Source organism: Poecilia latipinna, unplaced genomic scaffold (assembly GCF_001443285.1).
Source record: "Poecilia latipinna isolate Pla-1442-1.1 unplaced genomic scaffold, P_latipinna-1.0 Scaffold96, whole genome shotgun sequence".
NCBI lineage: Eukaryota > Metazoa > Chordata > Actinopteri > Cyprinodontiformes > Poeciliidae > Poecilia > Poecilia latipinna.
The window spans coordinates 504308-512733 of record NW_015112712.1 but is presented as its reverse complement, the minus strand read 5'-3'; the positions used below and the strand labels follow the sequence as shown (position 1 = coordinate 512733).

Genomic DNA, 8426 nt, shown 5'->3' with positions numbered 1-8426 from the left:
AAAAAAAAAAAAAAAAGAAAAACAAAAAAAGAGAGAAACTACGGGTGTGAATGTGTAATTGTAAACCGTCTCAGGTACCTATTTTTGTCAAATCTGATGAAGAGAAGAAGATGGGGGTTCGGGGGAAGTACGTCAAAACGAGTGCTATAATCCGACTACCAGCCTGGTTTAGGTCCACAGAACAAGAGTGCTGTGAGTTTGTAGTCTCCCATAGCCCTGGTCTTCTTTGGGGCCCTTCTGTGTGTGAGTGTGTGCGTGTATGAAGGTGTAGGGTACACGAGCCTTCAGGCAGGCGAGCTCAAGGCAGCGAGCAGTCGTCGGGTCCGTCGCTGTTGGAGGCCGTGTCCGAGCCCGCAGCGTCGGAGAGGATGCGCCCCGAGCTGACGATGACCGCCCTCCTCTGCTCCTCCTCGAAACCCTTCCCCTGGGTGCCCTCAATGTGCTGGATTGCCTGGAGGTAAACGGGGAAGAATAGAGGAGGCATGTCAGAGACTAAGGCGCCCTCTAGTGGTCGGATGTGGTGAGGGAGAAAATATATATATATATTTTTTAAAAAGACAGCAGGAGTCATGCGAAGGAAAGATAATTTGAGTTTTAAGGGAGGCTTACCTGAACAATGGTGTCCAGGTTCTGCCGAGATGTGGACACGGAATTAATAACCGATGTTGGGCCCATGGTTACCACGGTGACATGATGGGGCTGGGGAGTTTGTGCGGGCGCAGGAACGATGACCGTGGCATGGTGTGTGGGTGCGGGCGGGGTAGCAGGAGCCAACACCTGAAAGAACGATATTTACACATCACTCTAATGATCCCAAACAACGTAGTATACAAAAAAATATTCCTGAGGTCCCTAACAAATAATTGAATCAAACATCGTTTCTATCACACAAGGCAATGGAAATCGACAAACTACGAGGTGAATTTTTGTGTTTATCCCCCTTGATGCTGCTGGCCCGAAATAAAATCCAGGCAATCAACTGCCTTCAAAAGTCACCCAGCAAGTAAAACCTGTGTAATTTAATCCCAGTGTAAATATAGCTGTTCGGTGAATCCCCCAGTGGTTTGTTAGAGAACAAAAGGAAGAGGAAACACAACTTATAGGTCAGGAAGATTGTTGAGAAGAGACCAGAGACACCTTCCAGCAGGACAACGACTCTACACATCCAGCCAGAGCAACAATGCATTAATGTAGATTAATACCTATACGCTCATATGGCCAAGGTTAGGGCTGGATGATATGAAACATTTATCTCAATAAAAGCATTTCATATCAATCGATGTTGATCATTTTTCATATTGGTGAGACTTGAAAACTTAATCTATTCAATCTGAAAAGTTGGAAGCGCAAAAATCTTAATCACTGGATATGAAATACTGAACCAGTCATACCCGCCAAAATTTGCAGCTGTAACTACAGCAAATGATGGTTCCATGAGGGGCTAAATAAATACAAATGCACTCTACACTATGCAGAATCATTTGTACTTGTCTATGACATCAAATCAGGAGTCGGCATTTATTGTACAATTTATTGTGGAAAACTGTTTTATGACAGGCATGATGTTAAAAAACAAAACTGACAGTACTAGCGGACATGTTATTTGTACTATTTTAGTTAAACAAATTGATGTTAAAATTTATTTGACATCAATAAATATCAGTGAAATGGAAGACATGACTAAATACAGATACTGTGTGCATCTTAGTGACATAAATCACACTTCTAATTCTACCAATTCTACTGAGAATATTTTTCTAGAACAGTATTTGTGTGTGAGGTTACAAACGCTGTGTCATGCATTCACAGTAATGCAAAACGTTTGTTAATCATAATTTTTAGCGTCACCACAATTGCACCGCAAAATATTGCGTGCATATCCTAAACATGTGAGAAAGTTCAAGGGGGGAAAATTTCTTTTGCAGCGCTTCTTCATATGCGACAGTCAAAATTATTCCGAGTCTTTTATCACAACAAAGATGCTGACACATATTGAAGAAATATTTTGTGATGATAAAGTAAAGCACCTCCTAAAAGCTAAATTTAGTCATAAAACAAGCTGAATTTATTTATTTATTTTTTTTTATAAAACGTTGGTGTTGAACCTGAGGGCTGTGTGCTGGAGTGAGGTCCCTCTCTAGCTGCTTCTGCAGGCGAACAAGACTCTGCGTCTGGACTTGTTGTTCCTGGACCTGCTGGGCGATCGCCTTCAGCTTCTCTGGGTACAGCTGAGCGTCCAGGGAGCGCATCTGCCAGGCGGGACACAATTCGGGAGAAAGGTGCGTCAGTCGCGCACTTAAAACAGCTGTGTGTTCATTCCCACCCGACCGTCACCTGATCCTCCAGCATCATCCTGACTGTGCGCTCCTTTTCCAGCTGCTGCCTCAGCTCAATCATCTCCCTCCTCAGATCCTCAGTCTTCTCCTCCTCCAGGATGTCTGGAGATCCGATCCCTTCATCTTTCTCCTCCGCCCGTCTCCTCTTCGGGGACGAGCCGCTTAACTCCTGGGAGAAACGGAAAACAAACACAGGTTGAGCTGTCTGGTTCAGATGACTGCTAAAACCGAAGAAACGTACGGGAATATTTATGCAGTTTGCTGTACCTGTACCTGAATGATCCGCTTCAGCTGGCTGTTTTGCTGCAATAGCCGCGTCTTCTCCTGCTCCAAAGTGAAGATGTACTCTGCCGTCTGTTGCAAGATTGCAGCCTGAAGAACATCAAAGTGAGGTTGTAACAGCGAGTTCAGACCCGTACAGCAACAGCCACTTCAAAAGTACCGATATTCCTTTTTCACGATGCCACTTTCAAGTTTTGCCACAAATTAGATTTGTGGCCAAGACTTAAATCTCGATTAGATTTTTAAGTCTTAGCCATTACATCATATCTCCGGTTGTGGGCTTTTCCTGCTGGAAGGCGAACTTTCCCTTAACCTCAAGTCTCACTTGTCGTTGCTCAAGAAAAAGATTCCCACAACATAATACGGCCAACACCATGTTGGGGTATTCAGGCTGATCTTTAAAGCAAAGTTTTTCCGCTATAAGTAGCGTCTTGTATGTAAAGCCAGAAATTGAATTTACCGACAGAGAAGTTTCTTATTACATGTCTGCTGTTAAGTGCATTTATTAACTTTTAAAGGCGTTTGACTGCACTAGATTGTATTTAGTGGTGACAGAGTAAAAGGAACTAACTAAGAAAAGCACAAGAGATTTTTGTTAGAAAAAAAAAAATTGTTCTACAAGCAAGAATCGTTTTCTTTCCATTCTACAATTAAGACAGACCTCCATGTGTTGGTCTAGCATCCAAAATCTGAAAAAGCTGAAGCAGAATAAATGCTTCTGCTTCAAAGCACGTTGGATCAAGCTCATCGCCTGATCTAATTCAAGCCCACAGTTTGTGACCCACCTTGCTGAGCTTCTCCCCATCGCTGTGTGGGATGAGTGTTTTAAGTGACTGGAATCCAGCATTGATGCTCTGCATACGCCGACGCTCGTTGCTGTTGGCAATCTCCCTGCGAATTCGCCTCTCTTGGTCCCGGGCTGTTTCTGGGGTCAGAGGAATGTTGGCCAGGCTGAGGGGGAAACAAAACAAGGAGGGAAGCAAATCCGTTAGTTGATAATAAATTTGGAGCACAGAGGAAGCCTTCAGCTGGGAGTCAGGATCCGCTTAACTTCAGCAGAAACATTTGACGCATACGGCAACTACACATTTATTATGAAGCATTTATTAGTTGCAGTTTTGTTAATTTTGTTACCTTATTTTTTCCTGCCAATGGCATGACTAGTGTAAAAAAGTATTTCCATTTGAAATGCATTGTAGATTGTGCAGCCTTGCATTAAAAGCAGTAATTAATTACTTGAACAAAAATTAAACCGATATTTGGTTCTGCAAGTGGCACACAAGCAGTGTTTGCCTCTAACCACTACAACCTTAATAGGTTCATACTTTAAAATAGTCGAAATGAGCCTTCGTAAGCCAGGTGCTGGGATTTAATTCAGGGGAAATTCTAAGAGCGCTTCCTGCAACATCCTCTGCTTCCACCTCTGTATCTCCTGCCAGGCTCTTATCTGTACTGACTCAGCTGCCTCAGTGCAAACACTGGGAACTGTTGTGCAGACACAGATGAGGGAAAAAAAAAAAAAAAGTGCATGCGCGTTGTGTGTGTTAAGTGTGGAGATACACACAGACACAAAGCATCACTGCAGCACTGCCAATACAACCGGGCTTTTGCCTTCCCTAAACAGTAGAATATTACCAGGCTGTATTAAAGTGTTTTTTTTTTAAAGGGAAGCAAGACAAAGTACGCAAATAAGGCTGTAATGACTGACTTGTTGATGTAATAAATAATAGACTGCAAACAGATGAGTGGTAGATTTAGAAATTAAAAATCTTACGCCAGTCCAGAGATACAATATTCTATGACTCCCATTCATTTTACTGTTCAGTTATTCTTTCATTTGCAGAGCCAGGGTCATCTTAACCTGGTGGCGCAGTCAGTCTATCTTGCATTGCACACGTAATACTGCATCAATCAGGCCTTTTCTGAAAAATATCAATCTTACATAAAAAAAAAAAAACAATCATGTAGGAAATAGTATCTCCTTAGCCTTTACCATGTTTTAAACCTAAAAAATACAATGCGAAACGTACATTCTGTACAAAATGAATGTGAGTTGGCAGGACTAGGACAAAAATATAAAAAAATATATATTTTCCTTGTTTGTCCTATGGATCAATAATCAGAATCAGTAAAGGGAAAACCAGCTGATTCAGATCTCTGGGTGACTGATCGATGCATCGCTAGAACCCAATGCAGAAAAGGACAAGCACAAGTAAACAGACTCATCTGTATTTAATTATATTGTGGTTTAAAGCTATTCAGACAATAAATCTTTATCAGCTGGTCATCACATGGTTCTTTAGAGAAACTGGTGTTCAGATACAAAGTCTCAGTGCATTCCCCTAAATTAATAAATGTACATTTTCTTCCTAATTGTCTTGGGGAAAAACTGAAAGGTTTTGGGCTATATTTTGTATTCTTACAACAATGATAAACAATTGACAATTCACAACAAAATGCGAAGACAAAAGAGCTCCAAGTCTGGCATTGAAAAATAGACCACATATTTGAAAATCTCAATCATAAACATAAATAGGCTTATGAGACTAAAATATGTTTATTTTTATATCAGCATAACATTTATTATGCTATCTTGTTTATTTTATCCTTGTTAATCAAACAGCATCTGACTGTTGGATGATTTGGGACAAACAGAAATAAGACTACATTTCCCAGAGTACCCTTGCGCCACCAGCAGCAGTCGCAGCAGCAAGCAGCACAAGATTCCTCCGCCTCCTTCAACTAGCAGGGCTGCGGACGTATCGACGGGCCTTCCGTGACATACACACCCCCTTATTAATAACTCAACTTTTAATATTCCTGCCTCCCCTCGAACACCAAATATCCCGTTATTTGAAATGTATTAAAAATAATTGTAACCGCTGAAAGAAGAGCCAGTCGTCACCACAGAGCCCGACAGCACCTCGGTGCTCGGAGCAGACTTTTCATGTCCTCCGCCATTACAACAATGCGGCAGGCAGCATGGCAGAGGTGCGGGATGAAAAGACGCAGTGGAGGTGGCTCGATAGCGCCAGCAAGCCGCACAGAAACCCCAATTATTTTATCGCAACTCAAAATATATTTTATCGCAACTCAAAATAAAGGCAAATATGAAGACAGCTGTTCATATTTTACATCAACAGAAAACGGTTAGAAGAACATACAACGCGAGACTAACACCAGACCCCCCCTTCATCACTTTTAGCTCAAGCCACAAGCATGGCCGCACTACCCACAATAACTTCGGCTCCCTTTCAGCAAACCAGCTCCTTCCAGTAGTGTGTGGAGCGAAAACTGGCCCTTTAAAGGACCACAGTAATCGGTAGCAAAACATTTCATTGTCGTATGCAAATTACAGCGCCTATATAAGAGATTATTTGAGGATAAATAGATGTGGGATGTGCTCTGGAGCGGAGTAGCAGCGTGGTGTGCACGGAACCACGTGGTTTATGTTTGTTAGACACAAAATACGTGAATTTCTATACTAAATGAGCAAAATACAAAACAGGAGATATTGCACTGGCAGCATGAGACACCTAGCCGCTCATTTGCAGTGTAACGCCGGTGTTTGGTGTTAATTAGTGCCCGCAGTTCCCCCGTAAGCGGGTCGTGTACACAATAACAGATCAGATCAAACATGTTGCCTCAGTGCGTGGACAGTTCTTACAGTTATAATCATGCTGAATGGAGCACATGTGATTTATATACACACCTACAGAGACCACCAATCACTTCTTTCTCCGTTTTCCTGAAATGTTGCAGCGGGGGCACCTTCTGAGCTGAAACCATGAAATACTCCATGCTCGCCTCTCGCCAGTTTGGCCCCCCTCTCCAAAATAATAAAATAAAATAAAATGAAAAACAAAACGGCAGTCTCCTTTATTTTAAAGGGAAACAGATGACAAAAATCCCGTGATCCGAGGCGGGTTAAATCCTCAAAGTAAATCCGAATCCCTCGTCCGTGTATTGTAGTTCTTTTTGAGGCTACCGAGAGTTGTAATGTTACTCGACTTCCAGCTGATGGGGTTCCCTCGTTGTGTGTGGCGCTCTACCTCTCCTTCTCCCTCCCCTTTGCTTTCTCCCTCTGCATGACCGTGTCTCTCTCTGTGTGAGTGTGTGTTGGTGTGTGTGCAGCTGATCGGATTGCTTTCAAGGCGGGAAACAGCTGGTAGGAGTCACACACCGCACCACCAAATGCCTCCTTCCGCAGAGAAGGGGGAACTGCGTGTAAACAAAGGACTATTTAGTGCAGAGAGGAGCCAAAAAAATCTGATAGAATGAACGAGGAAAAACTGTAAGAAAAATATTGACATATAATTTATGATTAAATACGCCGATTAAATTGCAGCAATCACTCAGTCGGTGATTCTAAAAACATTAACACGCAAACAACAAAACAATGAGTTTAATCAATAAAACCATTGTAAAAATGTACATAAATTTTATACAGCTATTACTTGGATGAATATTTCTGAGAATATACTAAAAAATGAGTGAGATCCCAACTAATTTATACAGTGTACCTACTAAACAGCAATAGTTGATTTTTAATACTGAGGAATTACTCATCTGACTTTTCTTATGGTTAGAAAAACAGAAACAAAAAGAAAAGAATTGCTTTCTGATTTGGACGTAAGATGTTTGTGAAATCGTAAACGTTTTAAACCAATCCTAACAATGTGACATGTAAACATTTTAACTGAAAAGAAAAGCTAAAATGTCTGATAAACAGCAGCCCCAGGGCATATGGAAGCATTTAACTGCCACATATAGGACTTAAATAGGGCCAGGATCTCATTAAAACAAGAAATTTTCATATTATAACAAGATATAAAAAAGATATAAAACCCGTTAAAACAAGAAACTTTCTCGCAACTTATTGCACTAAGTTACTATGATGACATTTTTTGTTTAAGCCAGAACCTATTTTGGTTGTAGTAAAACTCATAATAACCAGATTTGCATCCGGTTAAAATGATAGTTTTTCATTACAGCAAGACACAAAACTCATTAAAACAAGAAACACTCTAAGGAGATATAAAACTCGTGATGATTTACAACCTTTTTGTTTAAATGATGTGGTTTTAATGACATATAAAACTTGTTATAACCTTATTTGTATCTTTTTAAAAATGAGAATGTATCCAATTTTAGTGAGCTTTATATCTCCCTATAACTGGAAAGTTTTAATCAAAATGTTTAGGCAGGATTTGTCTCTGTATTAATGCAATAATTTGTACAAAAGGAGCCTCAAACAAGCACTAAGTGCATCTACTGTACAATACATCGACCTACTTTTCCATAGGCTAACACTTATGTTCTAAAAATCTTTTTGGTAATGTCATATTCTAATTTTGTGAGAAACTGAGTAATTTGTGTTTAATTTCTAATCATCTAAATTAACACTTAAGAATGACCAGTGTAGTAAATCGAGGACATGAAGTTTGACATTTTTAATTGAATTATTGAAACAAAATTACATTTTCATGACATTCTAATTTGTTGGGTTGCACATAACTATGAAAAAAATATATAGTAATTTTAACTCTTTTTTTTTACTGTCCATGCTGAAGTGCAACATTAGTAGTGAAATAGTAATAATAGCTTTTTGTTATGTTTTGACAAACAAATAATCAATATTTTCGGGTTGTTTTTCTTTTAAATCAATTAAAAAAATAATATTTGCCCATCGTTGAATGGTGGCACTCATGGTGCTCCATACCACCTGCGCCCTGGCGATTAGGTAAATAAAGAGCGGGAGAAGCCTCTTCAGGGGCGGACACTCCACCAGCTGCGATAAGAGAACAA

The 8426-nt window shown here is 40.4% G+C and overlaps 1 protein-coding gene across 2 annotated transcripts; it reads right to left on the bottom strand.

Moving 5' to 3' along the window:
• Positions 1-87: 87 nt before the first annotated feature.
• Positions 88-6778, bottom strand: tfap4 (transcription factor AP-4 (activating enhancer binding protein 4)). Of its 2 annotated transcripts, none has more exons than XM_015025883.1 (7): positions 6331-6778; positions 3404-3569; positions 2604-2708; positions 2335-2505; positions 2106-2249; positions 610-777; positions 88-451 (listed from the first exon to the last, which is right to left on the bottom strand). In XM_015025883.1, exons 1-7 carry the CDS (start codon positions 6417-6419, stop codon positions 299-301), a joined length of 996 nt encoding a protein of 331 aa, XP_014881369.1. In that variant the 5' UTR covers positions 6420-6778; the 3' UTR covers positions 88-298. The 2 variants fall into 2 exon arrangements, with proteins under 2 accessions (XP_014881369.1, XP_014881375.1); XM_015025889.1 differs by having other exon boundaries at positions 2610-2708; positions 6331-6777.
• Between the last annotated feature and the right edge of the window lie 1648 nt (positions 6779-8426).